Source organism: Zootermopsis nevadensis, unplaced genomic scaffold, assembly GCF_977971745.1.
Source record: "Zootermopsis nevadensis isolate Lab colony 2312 unplaced genomic scaffold, Znev_1.0 Znev_ptg000017l, whole genome shotgun sequence".
Taxonomy (NCBI): domain Eukaryota; kingdom Metazoa; phylum Arthropoda; class Insecta; order Blattodea; family Termopsidae; genus Zootermopsis; species Zootermopsis nevadensis.
The window spans coordinates 12,177,748-12,197,289 of record NW_028259149.1 but is presented as its reverse complement, the minus strand read 5'-3'; the positions used below and the strand labels follow the sequence as shown (position 1 = coordinate 12,197,289).

The following is a 19,542-nucleotide window of genomic DNA, read 5'->3' as shown; positions in this document are numbered from 1 at the left end:
CTTAACTTAAATATACCATGTTTCATCAACAAATTCTGAAAAGAATAGTAGCAGATGCAGGATTTGAAGTTAGTGTTTAGATATGGGTTCACATGATATGATTGACTTAATAAATATAAGGGGCTCTTCTGAAATTTATTGCGAAATTTCGCATGGATGTTTTTTCCTTTGGAGAGTACTACAAACTCAGGTGTTTGGTTCCCAATAGTCACCAATATCAATGTTGTGGATGCCAAATCTTCTGGTGCAGGATGATGGTGCCATTACCAATGATCATGGCCACATGTGAATCATGTAATCATAAGAGGCGATTGGCTAGACGGATTTTCAGAGAACTTTGTGTGGGTGTTGTGGTATTGTGGACTGCTACAAATTAATATATTTTTAATTTCCTGCAATTGGTACTACCATAGAGACTGAAACGCAAAGTCGTGAGGTGAGGCAATGGGGAAGCTATAACCCATGAACTTCTGCATATGTGTAATGGCATCATCAACCATGTAGGTAATGCCCAACTGTATGCATGGAAGGAAAGAGGGTTGAAGTTGGAACGAAGGAGGTTTGTTAGCTATTGCTTTTAATCACTAATATATGTACAGAAGTCTATGCACAAATTTCCATGAAAATGCAATAATTATGTAGTCAGTGTCTCTTGTGGTACATTTGCAGTACAGAAGATGGAAAAGCTATATAACAATTATAATACTGTGTTTGTTTAGGCTTACTTCTATACAATGCAGCAAAGAAGATGTTTCACTAAGGTACATCAATGTGTAATCTTTAATTAATTCAATTATTTTTTCAAATGTACAGACTTAGCAGTTACAGGAGCAAAGATAAAATAATATTGATTTTTAAATTGTGCTTTGTTAGACTTTTTATCAACAAAAATGTTTTAAGTAATGCTTATTGCCCGGCAATTTGCTGTGTGAAAACTTGGTATCTCTATTGATCTCCAACTGGATTATATTTATATCCAGACTAAAGGTCACAATAAAGGGAATGAATATGTGTTGTCTGTGCAAGTGGAGATTGACTAGGGGTTTTATCTTTGCTCTTGGTCGTTTTCAGAGAAGTTTGTAGTTTGCATTTCGCCAGTCAAAGATTATCAATGGGTGACGAAGTTATTAAGACAGCCTTCTAATTATCATAATTTGTGTTTGCCAAATTTACAAGTCAACAACTTAAGAATGCCGGGCAGCCATATTCACTTATACTAAGTCTAAAACCGCTTCGTAATTTTTAAACTTTTGTAGTCTGTGGTGTATTCCTCATACATCTTTGGCGCTGTGTTGGTCATGGTCATACGCGAATACCAACATTGTGAAAATATTTGTTATAGTTTTATGCTTCACTACCAAACATACCCATTATCGTAGTTCACCTGCTTCCGATGGGGAGGAAATGTGGCTAACTGCCGGGTGAGTTTTAATATTGACGCTGAGAATTTATGTGGTGCTGTTAGTTATACTAGTTTGTTTTAAAGTTGTAGGTTAACTTTGCAATTATTTATGGTTTGTTTAACAACGCAGTCGGAACCCCAGACTATATCATTAAATGACAGGAAGATAACGAATAATGAATTTAAAACGATATGGAAGAAAGCCGTCTGGTTGAATTAAGAAAAATCACTCGGGATACCCAGGCTCTAGGCCGAGATTCGAACCCGGGAGGGCTTCTCTAATACGGAGATGGATTGCCGATCGGTCGCCACGTTCGGTAACCTGACATATTGCAGTGCGTAGGCAAAGAATACGTATTGGTTTAATAATTATTTTGCTACATGTTTGCATGTGTGTTGCAAAAGTTGATGTAACATATTTTACAAATTTAATTTTATTATTGAAAATAGCACCAGTGGCCAAAACGTCGGGGCTTGAGAGTTTCAGTTTTTAGTTTGTACTGTGCTTAATTAAATTACTTTATCTTAGTATAGTCATTTCCTAAATGCTAGAGTAGAGTTTTGGCTAGAACAGGCTGTATGTCAGAATGGATGTAGTTTTCATGTTGCTCATCATGCCACCCAGTATGTGTTGATGAGCAAATTGTTGGGTGAATCAATATCAAAACAGGAATAGTAATGCAGTCCTGGCTATCATATTTAAGAATGCTTTGAAAGTTATGAGTACAGTCTGAATACAGGTATGAGTTCAACCCAAATTTTATTAAAACTGGTTGCACAACAGCTTCTCTGTAAGGGTCTGTTTAAAATTGCAGCAAGGTCAGTTATGCGGTTTATTGTTAATATAACTAAAGAGGCAGATTGTTATACACAATTTAGTGTTTGAAAATTGTATAAGAGCATATTTCATTATCAGTACTGTAATTTATTAGGAGGCAGAAAATATGCTCAAACTACATAAAAGCAGCATATACAGGAAGAATGTGAGCATAAATGAACAACTACATAGGTTTTTTGAAGTAAAATTTTAATCTATTGTGTTCTAAATAGATATCTTCTATTGATGTACTGAGTGAGACATTTTTACTTTTCTGGCTTAAAGTATAGAATGGTTCATCTGACATTTACTGTTGTTTAGCTGGTTGGTAGTAAACATAAATAGTTTACTGAAGTAATAGGTGCACTGTTTTATGTTTGTTCTCATGACCAGTCAGTTTTGAGCATTCTTTGTGTTTCTATCCAACCATACTGAAATAACACTATTAAGCAATGTATACTTCTTCTGATGATTCAATTGTGCCTATTTTGAGCAGGAAATTGCAACAGTATACCTGCAAGAAGTTTGTTGGAATCTGCGAATTATTTTCATTGAACAATTAATTAATGAAGGATAATGGCTGTTATATTCTTCAGATTTGAATGTGTATGATTTTTGTGGGCTTCAGGATTGTGTCACTGTGTGGTCTTTTAGATGGTAACAAGTATTTCAGGTTGATTGACATCTTCACAGCCATGAGAACTTTGAATCCCAAATGTATGGTTTTTACCTATTGGGCAATTTGAAACATAAAGCGTACAAAAATACTTTCTACACTTTGGATGCTTTGCAAACCAAAATCTGCAGTGCTGCTATATAAATCCCAAGTGAACTTCAGACTTGGTTATTTTGATGTGAGATGTGTTTGTGTGTTGGAGGAGACTGTTTTCAGTAGCTGTTTTAATATATGATGAAAAAAGTGCTTTTATTAAAAACATTTTTGTCTGTTTAGTGGAATGTAAAATTAGATTGTGTTGTAGCATGTTATTTTCTTATGTCAGATAACCAGCCCACTAGCAAATGTCTTGCTCAACAAATTTGTTGTTAAGAGGCTAGAAACAAAGGAATGAACACCTCTATTTTAAGGATATTTTCCATATATGTGGCAGAGTATTTTAATATTTAGTTTACGAAATACCCATGGATATAAAACATGTTGCAAGTGATTTGGAAGTATTTTTTGTGGTAAAAATTGTTGTTTATATGAATTTCTTAATACAGATCTGAAAATATTGTAGTACTCGGTTATTACCAAAACAAAATAATTTCAATTTTTTATGGCTGTTTGGTTATATTTTATATTTACGGCTGTCTTACTACTGTTCATTTTGGCATTTGTAACTTGATCTGATCCTTTCTTTGTAGTAAGCTGAGGAATCAAAGGAATAAGCGATGGAAACGGAACAGGTATTTGTGGTTGCCTGAGAAAAATTAATTGAACAATTTGTATACATTTGCCCTTTAGGGTAGCATAAGTATTTGGCATATTTGGTGTATAATTACCCTGCATGGTCAAATTTGTGTAATATTGCATGCTATTTTGTGTTCATAAATGCAGGCTTCAGCAAATTTGGTCCAGAGCTAAGAATCATATGTAAGTTTTTAACAGTATAAATATGGGTAGACCACATACTTGTTCAGCATCTTGATGTACCTGTCCTTGTCACAGTAGTGACCTGACACCCAGGTTTGTTCAGTCTGAATCATCATACAGTTATTAAAAGTGGCTTGTTAAAAGATGTATATGTCACCTAAATGTATGTAGGCCTGTGTCTCAATATTTTAACTTCATAAATGAATTAGTTTTTCTCCCTGTTATGCTGCATATTAATATTCCACTTTTACACGCAGGAGCTGTTGGCTTGTTATAAGTGCATTCTTATTTATTGATATTAATTTATGACTGCTTTGAGTCTTATACCTTTGCAATTAAAAGTTGGTAGATTGTATAACCTGTATAGTGTGTTTGCTATGGCTGATCAGGTTTTCTTTTTAATTGAAGGTCATGATGTATAGTTCAAGATAGCTTTTAGGACAGAAAATAAATATCAGGCATTTGTTTTGAAAGTTTACTTTGTGTTTAATTTTCAGATTTGTTCAGATAACATCAAAAAGGCTCATCATAACAAGCCTTCTTCAAAACAAAATCAAAAGAAGAAAGCAGTGGCAGAAAATCAGAGTAATTTAAATGCTGGTGATTTAGCTAGGAATACTAAACTCCAGAAACCAAAGGGGGTTGGAGTAGTGTCTGTGCCAAAGCAAGGGTTGAAAGGACCTTCAGCAGCTTTATTAACTAAAAAGAATAAGGGTAAACCAGAGAATAATCAATGTGTAAATAAAGAAGACAGTAATAAAGATGAAACTAAGAAGCAAAGTGGAAAGAAGAATAAGAAGTCTGCAGATGTAACACAGAAGCAATATCCTGCTTTATGTGCAAGGGGAGCTGAAGATACTGAGCAGCGATCAAAAAACCCAACAAAGAAAGCTGATACAAAGAAGGGGTTATTGGTTCAGAAAAGTGTGTCCAAGGGACCATTGGACCAAAAAGTTGTGTCTCCAAGTAATTCTGGTCAAATAGAAGGAAAGCAGAAGTTATCGAATGAAGAGATTTCAAAGACTGGCTCAGAAATAAGCAAATCAAAAAAGCGAAGAATTAGAAAAAAGAGGTTGCTGAAGTCTTTTGGTTTTAACATTGTTAACTCTGTAGAGTCAACAAAAGACAAATGTGCAACCAAGAAAAGGAAGAAGAAAAAGAAGTCACAATATGCTCCAGACAATTGTATTATCACAGAAGAATCCCTGCACAAGGACTGTACAGCTCTGAAATCAGTGAATAAGGAAGTTGTTGGTCTCATAACGAACATAAGTAAGGATACTAATTGTAGTATAGTAGGGAAGGGAGATGCTGTAAAAAACTCTGAAGATGTTGTTAATTTTACCAAAATATTAAAGGACACTGATCCTAAGAAGTCAGCAGACCAGGTCATTAGTGTGAAAGAAACACAGTCTGAGAAGACAGTAATTGCAGATATCTTATCAGAGGTGAAGGAAGGAAATATTACATTGGACAGCAGTGCTAGTGTTAAGGTTTCCTCCAACTGTGAAGAGGATTTGCCATTCCCTGACAGTAAGGTTCACTTAGATGATATCTCACTTCCATTCCTCAGCAAGACAGAGGTACCGTCTCCTTCAGGGAGAGCTGACCTTGTCAATTTTCTCTCCCATGACAATGTTGAGGGACTTTTTCGTAGTGCTCTGCTTAATGATATAACATTATCATCTCGCTGCTCAGAAAAAGAAGTGAAAAACTTCTTCAATACATATGGTACATTCTCTGAGAGAGGAAGAACTCAATTTGCAGCTGTTGAGAAACTTCTGCACTCGAATAGTAAGGGTAGTGAGGACATAGTTACATCACAGTACTTTGAACCAGAACTTGATAAAGGGATTTATCCTACCCTAGCTCCTCAGAATTTAACTGAAACTGTGAAAAAAGAGCCAAGCCAAGATTCAAGTACTTCAACTCTTACTTTGGTGAAATCTCCAAATTATGATTATTTTTTGTCAAGACACATGCAAGATAATGATGATGCTGTTGAATCAGTATCTGTGTCCTGTGTAGGGAATTTAAAAACTGACTCTTCATCTTATAATCAAGTAGTTAAGGGATTGAACCATACAGATTCTGTAGGGAATAGTTTGGTGTTCAAAGGAGGTTTGTGTAGAGGGCCAATTTATACAAGTCCTAATCTTGAGAACAGAGTAACCAGTAGTGCCAACAGTAATCAGATCCCAAACAGTGCAAACAGGGTTTTTGTGCCAGATGCTTATGTATCTTGTGATTTAAACCAAGAAGAAAAGTTTGGTTACTATGAAGTCTCCAATTTACAAAAACTTGATTCAGAACTGGTAGATGGTTTGTCAGGAAAACAACATATCCTTCCAGGAGATAGGACACAGAATACTGAAGTTTGTAGTGTGTCAGAACACAGTACATGCATTGTTAGTCCAAGGCTGGAGGACTCCCATAAAGAACAAGCACTTGATCATGCAGAAGCTGCAGAAGTAAATACTGTAGAGTGTCAAGATGAATTTGTTTGTAAAAATGACATGGTAACTGAATGTAGAGGAACAGAAGGGAATTTTATTACTGAATCTCATCCCTCAGTAAATGCTGAATGTTCAAAGGAGGGGAAACCTGTTTGCACTAGACTGAATAAAAATATTTGTTGTACCGCTCAGGAAAAGGTGGACAGTGAAAAACTGCCAGAGAAAATCCAAGAAAATTCTGGTGCAGAAAAGTTTCGGTGGATTGGTTTCGTCACAGAATATAGTGACGATAATCAGGAAACTGGCTTTGAGGCTAACAGAACTGTAGAAAGTGTAATTTCTTTAAAAGAGGTCAGAGGTCACAAACCAGATTGTGTCTCTCACATTAGTCATGCTGAAGTAAGTTATTCAGATAATAGATGTAATACAGTGAATGAATCTGTATTTCGTGACTTTCATACTGATTCTGGTAGTAAAGAACAGGAAAGTTTACCAAACTATAGCAGTGTTTCAGAAGTTTTAGATTCTGAAATTGTTAAATCCAGTACAATTTTATCACAAGATAAAGTTATTATGGATCCTTCACGAACAAAACCCATGGAAAGTTCTGACATCTGCAGGCCAGAAAAGAGTAGGGAAGAAATACTGGCTGCACGTCAGGCAAAAAGAGCAGATAAATTGGGTAGGAATAAAATTTCAGTTATTCCTCTATCGTCTGAAAATGTTCCAGTTCCCAAAGCGCAGACATCAACTGGTTCTAGCAAAAGCAGGCAGCAGCAGAAGTCAGTCACTGATTCAGCCAAACGTGTGACTAAATGTACAGCAGACGGTGGTTCAGTTTCTAAGAAAACTATCCAGTTCTCAGATGTGAAGGAGCCTCATAGTCCTGTGAAAGACACTAGCCACCAAACGTCAGAGGTTGAAAACAACTTGCCTATAAAGAGAATAGAGCCGAATAAAAAGAAAGATGGATATTCGGAAATAGAGAACAGTGTTCCTACTCGTAATATCAAGGGAGATGAAGCAGATGGAGAAACTGAAAAATTTAGAGGAAAAGTGAAAGAGATCAGTCATGGGCCAGAGTTCTTAACAGTATTACCAGCCTCAAAGAGCAAGGCAGAACTTCGAGCAGAAAGGAGAGCAAAACAGGTAAATGTGTAATAGTTAGAGAATATATAAATTACCTGAACTTGTGGATTATATGTTATGTTAACAGATCCAGTAAAACTGAATTTGGAAGCATTGCATATAATCATAGTCAGTATTGAACATTGCAGTTCATATGTTAGAACTCATGCTTCGTATCTGGAAGGTTCCAGGTTCAGATGTAGGCCCAGAGATTAGCTATACCAACTTATATTTTAATTTTTGTATACTGTTAATGCCATCCGTATTTAGCCATATCTGTCATTGCGAGCATCTGCTAAAGGTTTTTGAAGAACGTAAGATCAGGAACTAGAATCCGTCTTACTAATGAACACTTTGAGGGATACATGTGAATCACAAGAGAAATTAAATCTGATCTTGAAATATTGCTGACGGAATAGTTTTGTCAGACATCTCACTAATGACTGAGTATATTAAGAAGTAGTGTTGTGTAATATGTGAATCTTTTTGTGATAGTAGACCTAAATTGTAGGATTTTTAATAAGCTGACATGGAATTTCAGTAAATTGTTCAAATTTATAGTCTTGTGGCTTGTGAATTGATAAGAAAATAGCAAAATGCCAGAGTGTATCATAGTATAGACTATATCTGCTTCATCCTGCAAGTCTGGTTCATTTTCTTTTTATCATCATTTTGCCTTGTCCCATTTATGCTGCATAACCTGAGTAGATAATATTAATTCCAGACACCATTGACCTTGAGAAGCTCTTGCATGTCATTTATGGAATTTAAAGTTTCATTACCGTGTCTGGACTCGATCCCAAGTCGGTTAAATACAGTCTACCCTCATACCTTATTTATTTAAGATCCTGCATAATGTTCACCCATGTACACCTAGGTCTTCCAAAAGACTATTCCTATTCTGTTTAGATATTCTGACTAAAATGTTGTACGTCTTTCTCATCCTGATATGTGCTACATTCCCTACCCATCTCATTCTCCTTGGTTTGACTACCCTAGTAATATTTGGTGAAGAGTACTTGTTCATAAAATAACTGATCTGACTTGTTCATTGGTTTTGTTTTTATGCAGGAACAGCAGCGGGCTCGTAAAGCAGTCCAGCAACAAGCTGAGGTTCATCCTACAAAATCAACAGCCATAATAACAGCTGTGAATTCTAAAGAGAAACAACCTAGGAAGGATACAGGGGATGATGTAAGATTGCATTTGTGTACATTGTATTGTTTGTGTGTGCTTATTTGAGTAAGGAAGTAAATATAAAAATGGCCCATAACAATGTTAATTGGCTTTGTTGTTGACAACATTAAGGGAAATCAGTTGACAGGTGCCATTCTCATGTGATCTTCAAAATGGTTTATTCCTGAAATACAGTTCTTTTGCAGTAAAACTTTGAAGAGGTAGATAACTGAGATGTGAAAACTGCATACTCTTCATCTTATCTCTTGTAACCTAGGTCATTCTTAAAGAAAACTTTATCTTTAAAGTCTATTTCTTTGGAATTTGATATATATATAATCCAGTTCCAAGGCTGTCTGTGACATTTTGTAACTTTCAGGTATTTGGTAAATTGCATAAAATGAAAAGTTTTGTATGTCTTATTTTTTATTAGAAATGTATTATAATGTAATGTATTGCAGTTTGCATTATGCTTTATTAGCCTATTTTGGTTCTTTGTTTGCCCTATGGGTTGTGGTGCTGGTGGTTACCATAAAATAATTATAGGGCCTGTAAATATTTTAAAAATATAATTTTATTAAATTTATACCATTTTGCAGGCTTTTTTTATACATGTGCTAGGCTCATGTTGGGCACCAGCTTTTATTGTAGTCAGGTTTACCTGTTTTTGAAATTGTACAATTTATTTTTCAATCATAAACTCTTTAGCTCAGGTGTGAGCAGAGTCAGAAGTACTCAAATTGTCCTGCACATACTTTAAAAATTGACACAGTGGACGTAAGTTATATGATTATTTACTGGTCTGTCATACTTTTCAAATACATTTTGTCATGTTATAAACCTGGGAATCGTGGCAAGTGACATATAAGATTTTGTGACAAAAGAGCTCAAGTGGAGTAATTATTGGTTTATAAGAATGTTTTATTAAATGTTTCTTATGCAGGAGAAATATACTCCAAACTTTGTGCAAAATTTATGTGAATGTTGAGAGTATTAAAACATTTTTTGTTTGTGTATAATGAAGCTTAACAAGAAGGCTGTGAAGATTGAACGGCTTACCAAAGTGAAGACATCAGAACACAAAGTAAAGTTGTTTAATCACCTTTATCATGAGAGAGGACCCTTGGCTATCACAGAAAATTTGATGTAAGTGCTTTTTAAGTTACAGTCTCACTGCCAACAGAACTAATAGATTTAGCTATTTGTTATATGTCTGTTCTTTCTTACATGCTTGTTTCAAAGCAATATTGTAACTGTACTTAAAATGCTGGTGGAGATTGTGATAAATGTATTTTCAGGCTGTATGGTCCTGCTCTACACCCAGCAATAGTGAAGCTTGGAATGCAGTATGCTGACCGTGTAGTTGTGGGATCAAACTCTCGATGCATTGCCCTGCTTGATGCCTTGAAGCAGGTAGTAAAGTGAAGAGTAAAATATGTTGTTACTACTAAGGCTTGTCAGTGAAATTATAACTGTGAGATAAAATAATTTGTATGAAATCTTGCATACAAACAAAATTGTTTACACATTAAATAACACTTTGTGCCAAATGCATTTTGGCCTCAAGAGGTCATCATCAGTGCCAAAAATATTAATTCATTAGTCTGTCTATTAAAGTCATACAATTCATGAAACGATGGTTTGTTATAAAGCACTGTAAAACATCACACTTTATAAAACTATACTTCATGTAATAGCACACTGAACATTTAATTGGACATGAGTTGGTGTATTATCCAAATTGAGTTAATCAGCGTAATGTCCACTGGCCCAAGTTTTACTTCAGGTTTCTGTTGTTGGTCTACAGTGAGCCGTGGTTGCTTTGTCTGTGCCTGGATTGTGAACTTAAACGTTGTGTGGGTAATACCCATCATCATTTATTGTGTTATTTGTTCCTGTAACACCAAACATCTTTGTTAAGTGGTTATTTCTCTGCTTTGTATTTTTGAGGTGTCATGTTCAAATCTTGTCCCAAAGACCATTTGTCCTGAGTGATGTTTGTTGTGGATTTTTCTTAGTCCCTCTTGATAAATGCCAGGATGGTATCTTAAAATTAGGTGACAACTGCATTCTTCCACATCTTTTCAGTTCATTATTCACTAATCATACAATCATTTGACTCTATAATTGAAGTTACTGAAAGTGCCATTGAATAAACCAGAAACCAGGACATTGCAGCCCATGCTGTTTATGAAGTGTTGTTAAATGAAAAATTTGTAGCCATTGTCAGTGTCCATATAATTTATATTGTCCACTACTTGTGATGATTTGTACTTTTGTTCTCATTCTTTATTTCAGCCATTAATGCTTCACCTGTGTGTATAACATCATTTCTTTATTGCAGGTTATAAGAGACTATGAGACACCTCCTCAGAAAGAATTCTCAAGAGGATTAGAGACAGAGTTACAGCCATCAGTTGCGTTTCTGGATGGTTGCCGGCCAATTTCAGTTTCAATGACCAATGCTTTGCGACATCTCACATGGCAGCTGACACAGCTATCTAACAATGTTTCTGACTCTGAGGTAACAGGGCTGCAAAGGTGTAATCTGTACAGGAATACACACATGCATTCTTTGCAAATTCAGTATTATTAATAAAGTATTATGTCAGTTAACCTATGTAGACAACTTTACTTTCCAACTATAGAAATCGTTTGGCATTAATGTCTTCTTTAAGTAATGTAAACCAATATTGTTATTTTATTATGTACCTAAGCCCTGTGGTAGCATACTGGTCTGGTATGCACTAGGTTACATAAAAATGCATTGAAAGAAAGTCTAATAAAAAAATTAAGTACCGTTATGACAGATAAGCAGAGAATTTACTGTTACAAGAAGTATAAATTCACTCCATTTATCTGGTAGTAAGTCATTTTCTGTCTAAGTTGTGTTTATTGAATGTGATTTAGGAATATTACAAGTTTTTCTAACAGGCAAAGAAGAAACTTCTAGAAGCCATTGACACATACATTCGAGAACAAATTGAAGTGGCTGCTCAAGCAATCTGCATCATGGTACAGCGGAAGATTGCAAATGGAGATGTTATTCTAACTTATGGGTGGTAAGTTTTAGATATTTTTGATTATCAATATTTTGTGTCTTGTGCTGATTACAAAGTATCTTAATGTTATTTGAGTAATATTCAATATTACTGTAAACAGTTAACAGTTATAGAAATGGAACTTTTTAAAATAAATAGTGCTATTTACATATAAACTAGTGCAACTTTTGTATCTTAATCCCTCACTCTCTTTCTTAGTTTTATTTATTTATATATTACTTTTATCTCTTTCTCATTTCTCCCAGTTTTATTTATTTGTAGTTTATTTAATGATGCTTTTCAGTATCTCAGACTATACAGTGTCAAACCCCAGTTTTGAGACTGAGGGACTTTACTAGTAATGTGTAAGTACAGTGTTCTATTCTTCTTTTGAACTTATATATTTCAGGGATCCATTTCACCTAGATAGTTATGGTCTGTCTGTAGATTAGTTTTCAGAACAGTACACCAGCCCAGGCAAACTAGTACTGTGATCAATAACTATCAGCTAGCACAAACCTTTCCTCAAGACTTCCTATGTAGACCATATGCAATAAACTTAAAATGCGTTACCTATTGCTATTATTTAATATGTTTTGTAAGTCTTGCATAACCCATGTTGCCCCCTAGCTCTTCACTCCTCCAGCGAATTCTCCTGGAAGCACATCGTAATGGGACAAAGTTCAGGGTGATTATAGTTGATGGTCGTCCATGGAGAGAGGGCCGGGAGATGCTTCGTCGTCTGGTGGAGTGTGGACTTCATTGTTCATATGTACTTGTCTCAGCTGCAAGTTTCATCATGAGAGAGGTCTGTACACGCTTTAAATGTAGCAACATATCACTCAACTTACCACTCTGGCTGTTACGAATTGATGGGACTTCTAATTGTTTCAAGGTCTTGTACAGACAAAACTGGAATGATGAAGGACTCAGTTTTGTAATATCCATGACAGGTCTCTGTTGGCCTTAGTACTTGAAATTGTAATATATGGATATCATAAACATTTCTTAGTGTACATTATTGCAGCTTAAGAGAAACAAATTTATGGTATGAATATTTTATCTGTCTGTGTATGGAGTCATACTGCTTGCTGTTTGGCCTCACAGAGTTTAAACAAATTGGAGGTGCCATGATCATGTACTTTTTGATGAAATATACTGAAGAAATATAGCTTCACAAAGATATACTTGTAGTATAGCTAGAAGAACTGCAAATGGACTAGGTAACAGTGGATGTGTAAGAAGTGTTGCCCTGAAGTAAAAAAAAGACTTATGGGATGAGTGAAAATCTATGCTAATACAAACAAATTCAGTACCAAACATGTATATTCTTAGATATACATATTTTTCTATTATTTGTGCCATATTTCAACTTGTAACTTCCAATACTGTGGACCAGTTAAACGCCGATTTTTGTCGTAGAGAGATCAAATATTACTCTTTAACTTTTACTGCATCAAATGGTTACATTGACAAGTTTTAAGAATCCGAGTTTTGGCACAATGAGAGGGAATTTGTATTTTAAAACTATACTTCCTTTCACCAGTGCAAATGCACAACATCCCCCCCCCAAGCCTTACAGTTAAAGAATATGCTTTTTCCAGGTAACAAAGGTGTTCCTAGGAGCTCATGCACTTCTGGCAAATGGCTATGTAATGTCTCGAGCAGGTTCATCACAGGTGGCATTGCTGGCTCATTCACACAATGTTCCTGTCCTAGTGTGCTGTGAGACACACAAGTTCTGTGAGAGAGTGCAAACTGATTCATTTGTGTACAATGAACTTGGTATGTGCATGTAATTGTTTTTTTAATATTTCTTTTGTTTGTCTGCTTGTTCACGGTTGGACAATAAGTCTGATTTTTATGTGTGATAAGAATGTTTGTAATTACATTTAAGCAAGATTGAAGTATTAGCTTTTCAGAAGTAGGTTATTAGTTAATTCCTGCTATTTGTCTTTTTCCTATAGCATGTGAGTAAACAAATGCTGGCTGAATACATTAAAAATAAATGATCAATAATATCTGAATTTGGGAGGGGAAGTAGGACTGTAGTGATAAGATAGAATATGTATAGTAGGAAATAACACTAGCAGAGAGTTTTTACAAGAGTTGTGGTCCTCAAACCTGGTGTTAGGTGGACACAGCCTATGTGCATAAATCTCAGTAAATATTTCATTTAATTTCTGGCTTAAGGCTGTAAAGAACTTTAAAATGCAAATCAGTACTGTGCAGTTGATGGTCTTAGTACTAAGGAATATTATGTCTTCTGACAACTGAGCAGGCTTGCAGACAGTAAATACAACACCACAGACTATGTATTGATTTCTTAATATTTGTTACATCTAAGTATGAATTTTAACACTTTCAGCCCTGTCTTCAGTTTCCTACTCTCTGTGCTTTTGTGTAGTAGTTTTATTCTTATTTATGTATTCACAGTACTAAAGAACTAATTCTGTGGAGCAGAGTCCTTAAGAAGCTAATAGTCACTCATACAATCAATAAATTCCTTGTGTTGTATAGAATCCAAATATTCATTTCCACTTTCCCAAGAGTCTGTCATTTGGTCTTATCCTGAACCAACAGAATTTATTCCATATTTCTTTCCACTACTCTTGAAAGAAGTCTGTTGTCTCTGAGTTGCTGTCTGTATCTGCTGTAAAATCATGTTTGGGATGTTAACTGTTGTATTGTGTCGCAGGAGGAGTTCTGACTTTATTTACATGTATTTAATCAATTTTGTTACAGCTTTTATAAGAAGTATATTCATCATAATAATGATTGTCTCATAATTTATTCACAAAATATTTCACTTCTGAACTGAAGCAAAGTATCTTTTTGCTGATTTATGCTGTTCACATTCTTGGTTTCGGAGCAACCCACTTATTGCTGCCTGCTGTATTTCATGGAGAGGGAAGTTTAATCTCTTGTTCAAGAAATATAATTTTTTGTGGGGGGTCAAAGATCATGCAGTAAAACATTTCATCAGTATCATTTAAAGTGATTTATAGAATATGCCAGCTTTGCATTTTGAAATATTTATTTTGTTTTGCACAGGTAATCCTGATGACCTCATTCCAACAGATGCTTCCTCCAAGGAATGCCCATTGTCACAGTGGAGGAGTGTAGGCAGCTTGACCCCTCTGAACCTCACATATGATGTTACACCACCCGACCTTGTTACTGCTGTAGTCACAGAGTTGGCAATCCTTCCATGCACTAGTGTGCCCGTCATCCTCCGAATCAAGCCTACGGAGATAGGCTGCTAGTTTCTTTTATTTATTACTTGTTCACATTGACTGAAATCCTGGAATGTCCTAACCTTTCAATACAACTATTGAGTATTGTTTGAATATTATAATAGATTTTTAAAGAATAACTAATAACTTTGTTGATTTGTCAATTTTCTCTGACTGTATTATATGCTGTGCATAGCTAACACTGTGGAAGATGTAGTGGAAAAAATTAACCTTTGTAAGTATCATAACTAAGTTTATTTAGTCTTCCCTAAATTTCTTGGATTGTTTCATGTTATAGAGGTCAGTTCACATTCTTTGCAGCAGTCTTTAGTAAAGATAAAATTTAAGTTGGACATTAACGCTAATTGAGGGTGTTTTGTGGACAAATAACTTTTTTTATATAAATGCTAAGTGCAATGGATGAGCTGTAATAAGTAATTCAACAAATGATTCTTCAGATGGTAAGTTTTATTTTGATGAGCTTCTTGATCCAAGAAGATAATCAAAAGATTATATGGGATGTGAGCATAGCTTTCTGTAGTCATAATTTATTGATGTATTTTCCAGTATATACTGCTCAAATTTGTATTAAGTGTTCAGATATAATACATATAATTACTTTAGGTTATTCTTAAATTGAGATCTTCTTAGTTGCATCACCATGTACTTTAGTAGGTGGTTACCATCATTTCTGAGAAACCTGCTGACTCCATCTTAAGGGAAGAAGTGAGTGGATGTGGGAAAAGATGCACTTATATAGGAATGGTGGAAGGATCAGTCTGAGGAGAGCAAAGAAAATGGCCGGTCAGAGCCCAGGACAGAAAGCCCTTTCCAGGCTTGTAGGAAGTGGGAAACAGGAAAGGACAGGTAAACTGGATATATGTGCCTTGTCCTTCAAGAGTACCTTAGTACCTTTCATTCCTTCAAGATGCTGAGAAGCTTCTATGATTTGCTCAGGGCATCTTCCAACTTCTTCTTGTTGGGATGCAGCTTCATCTGTGTAGCTTCTTTGATCATATCATCCAGTCTTATCCGTATTCTCTGATCAGGACCATTGGTGCCATAAGAGATGGGTACAATGATGAAGGTTGCTTTGTTTTGCTGCAGCTAACTTTTCTGAATGATATGTACATCCTTGTCCTTAGGTATTGTTGTGTGGAGTTCATTGTGCAACTTTGGCTTTTAGAAATGAGCTGCAGTGAATGTTGAAAAGTATCCGTTTCGGCACACATTGTAGGGTGAATATGGAATGGTTGGGCATTTTCGCAGCCCTCTATATGGCAAGAAATAGATGGAGCTGACTTGTAAAGTGGAAGAGTGGGCTGGGTCTGGCAAAAGACAGAAATTATGCTGAACTGGATTTGTCTGTGTGGTTTAATATTTTTAGGTATAAGAAGAACATGATGCATGTACCGTGCTGTCAGGGAAGTAACAGAGATTTTGCTCCATACCAACAACATGAAGTGGTTTCTCATTGAAGCCTCTCACAAACAATTATAGTTTTAACAGGAAGGGCAGCTACACTGAGTATGAATGGTTGTTGCTGTTAACATTTAACTCATTCACTGCCAGTGACAACCACCACAGTGGTCTAGCGGTTAGAACGCTGGGCTTGTAATACTGGGGTCCCGGGTTCGATTCCTGGCGGTGCTCAGATTTACAACTTGTGTTGGGCAAGGCCGTGGTCCAGGCATCACGGAGTTTTCCTCCGCGGTTTCTCTGTGGCATCACAACAATTACTGCACTTTCATCATCATTTTGTGAAAAGGTGGTCACAGCAGGAGTTTTAAATGTCGTGGTCCCGATCGAACCCATGTACTGATGAGTCGTGAATCCTGCTAACCACCAATGCACACCATGCTGAATGGTGTGTACTGTATACGAAAAAGAAACTGCCAGTGACAACTGTTGCTCTTTTAGCACCAATGACATTGCAACATCCTAGCTCAGTCATCAAAGTAGTTGGTCTTTTTTCCCCAGCACATCTGATCGCTACAGAACCGTTGCAGGACATTCAGTTATTAAAACACATGTTGATTTTCAGCATACATACATTAGGGCCATGTTTTTTTTACAATAAAACAATGATCATGTCCGTTTTGCCAGGACTGCTTGGCTCACAGTTTGAACTGACATTAAAATTCCCAGCAGTGAATGTGTTGGAAGAGTCATACTAACTAACCATGGAAGGAGTTGTAATGCCTATTAATTGTTGATATTAACATTTGAAGAAAGTTGAGCCTGATTTGTTGCATTTTGGAGTATATACAGGGAGATGCATCAATAAATATTTTAGGCTAATTATAAATACTTTTCAACAGCTGATGGTTGGCTGTAATACTCTTCATAAGCATTAACTTGTGACTGTGTACTTAGTAATGCTTACAGCAGAGTTAAAATGTGGCTGGAGTGAACCATGAATTAGTCCTATAAGAATATTTAGTTTTTCAAATGTCCTTTATTGGTGAAAGATCATTATATATTCACTCTGGTTACAGCATTTTTAACAACAGTGCATCACAGTTGGTACTGGAACTTACTTGTCTACCTCATAGTGGGATAAGTGGAATCCTGATGCTGTTAGAGGTGTTGCCTGTTTATTTCTCTTAATATTACTGTTCCATAGGCCAGCAATGATACTGTCACCCTGACAACACATTTATGATCAGTCTTAGGATGGATTGTGTGTGATGTCAGTGCTAATATGCTAAAGATGAGTGGCATCAGAAATATGAAGAGAATTGATCAGACAGCTTTATCCCGAGTGTTTTATGTTCATAAAGTTGAACTTATTCTTACAATGTTTGGTTTCTTATTAGGTAGAAGTTTCTGTCATATTTCATTTTTAAAATTAATGTAAAATTTCTGCATCATTACATCGGTTTTTGACGAAATAGTATTTAACTATATCAGAGTATGTTTTCAAAATTTCCTTTTCTTTGACGTTGATTTCTTTACCGTTAAAGTAAAGCCAGGTTCAACATATTAACCTTACAGTTGTCAGTCTTGAATATATCAGAGTGCTTGGTCACATAATTTGTATTTATAAAAGCCAGGATAAGTCGGTCATTATAGTCGCTAGGCTATGGGCTGAATGATGAGTAGTTGATTCCCAGCAGAGAGAGGGAGTCACTATCTCCATTTAGTGCCAAGGTTAAAAAATATGTGGTGCTATACCACCACCTCCTCATACATTTACATTGTGTAAACTTAATTAAGCATGGGTGTAGATTATTCAGCAAGAGAATGCTTTACCTGTATCATAAATATTTATTGTAGCATACTTGTAATATTTAAGGGATAGTTCTCTTTTTACGAATTGTTTAAACATCAAAATTATGTAGGATTTGAGGTTTTCAAAGCGGTGTGTATGAAGATTGCTGTCCTCTGGGTTGTTGCGCCGTGTAATATGGTAGATGTCCACCATCATTTCTGAGGTCATACTGCCTCTGTTATGAGGGCAATGATTATGGTTTACAATTTAAGATTATGTACTACCCTGCATTTTCAGTGTCACATCCAAATTAGAATTATAGCTGAATGCCAGTCATTCATTTTTTCTTCATTTAAAGTTTATGATATTTTTTCACTTTTGTCATTCAGAATAAATCTTGTTTCCATTATGGTATTCCAGTATGGTTTTTTTTCACACATATCCTATAAAAATTTGTTCTTTGACAGTAATCTTTCTGTTTCAGTGTAGACCACCTGCAACATAACCTTTATCTGCCCAGCAAGTCTAAAGCAGAATTACAGGACTATGTAATAATGTACTCCATTAATAGGCTTGGTTTGTTTTGATTTTCCATCAGTCACTGACTCTGTGAATCATGATGTCATCAAGCCTTCCATGACATTCTGAGTACATAATTATTTTTAATTATATCTTGTATAGCCTTCCTAATTAGGTAACAAGCACGTTGGAATTAATTTAGAAAGAAATCTGAAACTTCAGTAAAAGTTGTCTTCATTTTAACTATAATGTAAAAGGATTTAATAAATGAAGTTAACTAAAGCTTTTGGAATTAGAAAAAAACAGTTTTTGACACAAAGGCTTGCTTTTACAATGATTCCTGGGCAGTTCTGTTCAGTCCATAGTTTAGAAGCTTCTTGCTTTCAGAATTTCTTGTTTGTGTCATCTGAACTATATGCACATCCTATCATGTCGTCATAAATATTCTTACAATTCGACGTGTTTTTGTTACAGATATGTAATTTTTTTCCATTCCACGTTTAATTGATATTTTAGATCGTTTTCCTTCCAACTCTGCTATAATTTGTATTCTTTTTATAAGGTTAAGATGAATATCTCAATAAGATATTATTAGCTATACTATATATACTAATTACATACACTTTTTGCAAAATGTTTGTCACTGTCTATGACATTTATAACACCTTTGTCTTCAGAATTGTCATTTGCATATACATTTCTTTCAAAATACCCTTTCCTTGCCATCCTCATCCTCAGGGTACTCTGGTGTGGACCCTGAGAAATTCATTATGCTTTGTCACCATGAAAGCTTCTGATAATGATTATTACCACTCCACCTTGGTATAGGGGAATGAGAGACGAGATGTTTAGAACTCCGTATTCTGTTCTCGAACATTCCTGAGTACCTCTGAGGCACCCGAGTCACAGAATAGTGCTGGACCCTCCAGAAGTAGCTAGAAATTGGTGAATTGCATTTC

General features: G+C 35.5%; 1 protein-coding gene across 3 annotated transcripts; it reads left to right on the top strand.

The window, feature by feature from the left end:
• The first annotated feature begins 80 nt into the window (after window positions 1–80).
• eIF2Bdelta (eukaryotic translation initiation factor 2B subunit delta) lies at window positions 81–18,478 on the top strand. Of its 3 annotated transcripts, none has more exons than XM_087350445.1 (11): window positions 1,043–1,421; window positions 3,585–3,626; window positions 4,311–7,418; window positions 8,469–8,591; window positions 9,598–9,719; window positions 9,872–9,986; window positions 10,918–11,097; window positions 11,508–11,635; window positions 12,245–12,422; window positions 13,219–13,399; window positions 14,669–18,478. In XM_087350445.1, exons 2-11 carry the CDS (start codon window positions 3,612–3,614, stop codon window positions 14,878–14,880), a joined length of 4,362 nt encoding a protein of 1,453 aa, XP_087206571.1. In that variant the 5' UTR covers window positions 1,043–1,421; window positions 3,585–3,611; the 3' UTR covers window positions 14,881–18,478. The 3 variants fall into 3 exon arrangements, with proteins under 3 accessions (XP_021932052.2, XP_087206571.1, XP_087206572.1); XM_087350446.1 differs by lacking the exon at window positions 1,043–1,421 and adding an exon at window positions 1,533–1,737; XM_022076360.2 differs by lacking the exons at window positions 1,043–1,421; window positions 3,585–3,626 and adding an exon at window positions 81–559.
• The last annotated feature ends 1,064 nt before the right edge of the window (window positions 18,479–19,542 follow it).

Excerpts from the sequence above, each read along its gene's own strand:
- eIF2Bdelta (XM_022076360.2), top strand. The coding sequence starts at position 524 with ATGGAAGGAAAGAGGGTTGAAGTTGGAACGAAGGAG. Across the intron at positions 9,720-9,871 it reads GCTATCACAGAAAATTTGAT|GCTGTATGGTCCTGCTCTAC; the intron begins GTAAGTGCTTTT and ends ATGTATTTTCAG. Across the intron at positions 9,987-10,917 it reads TGCTTGATGCCTTGAAGCAG|GTTATAAGAGACTATGAGAC; the intron begins GTAGTAAAGTGA and ends TCTTTATTGCAG.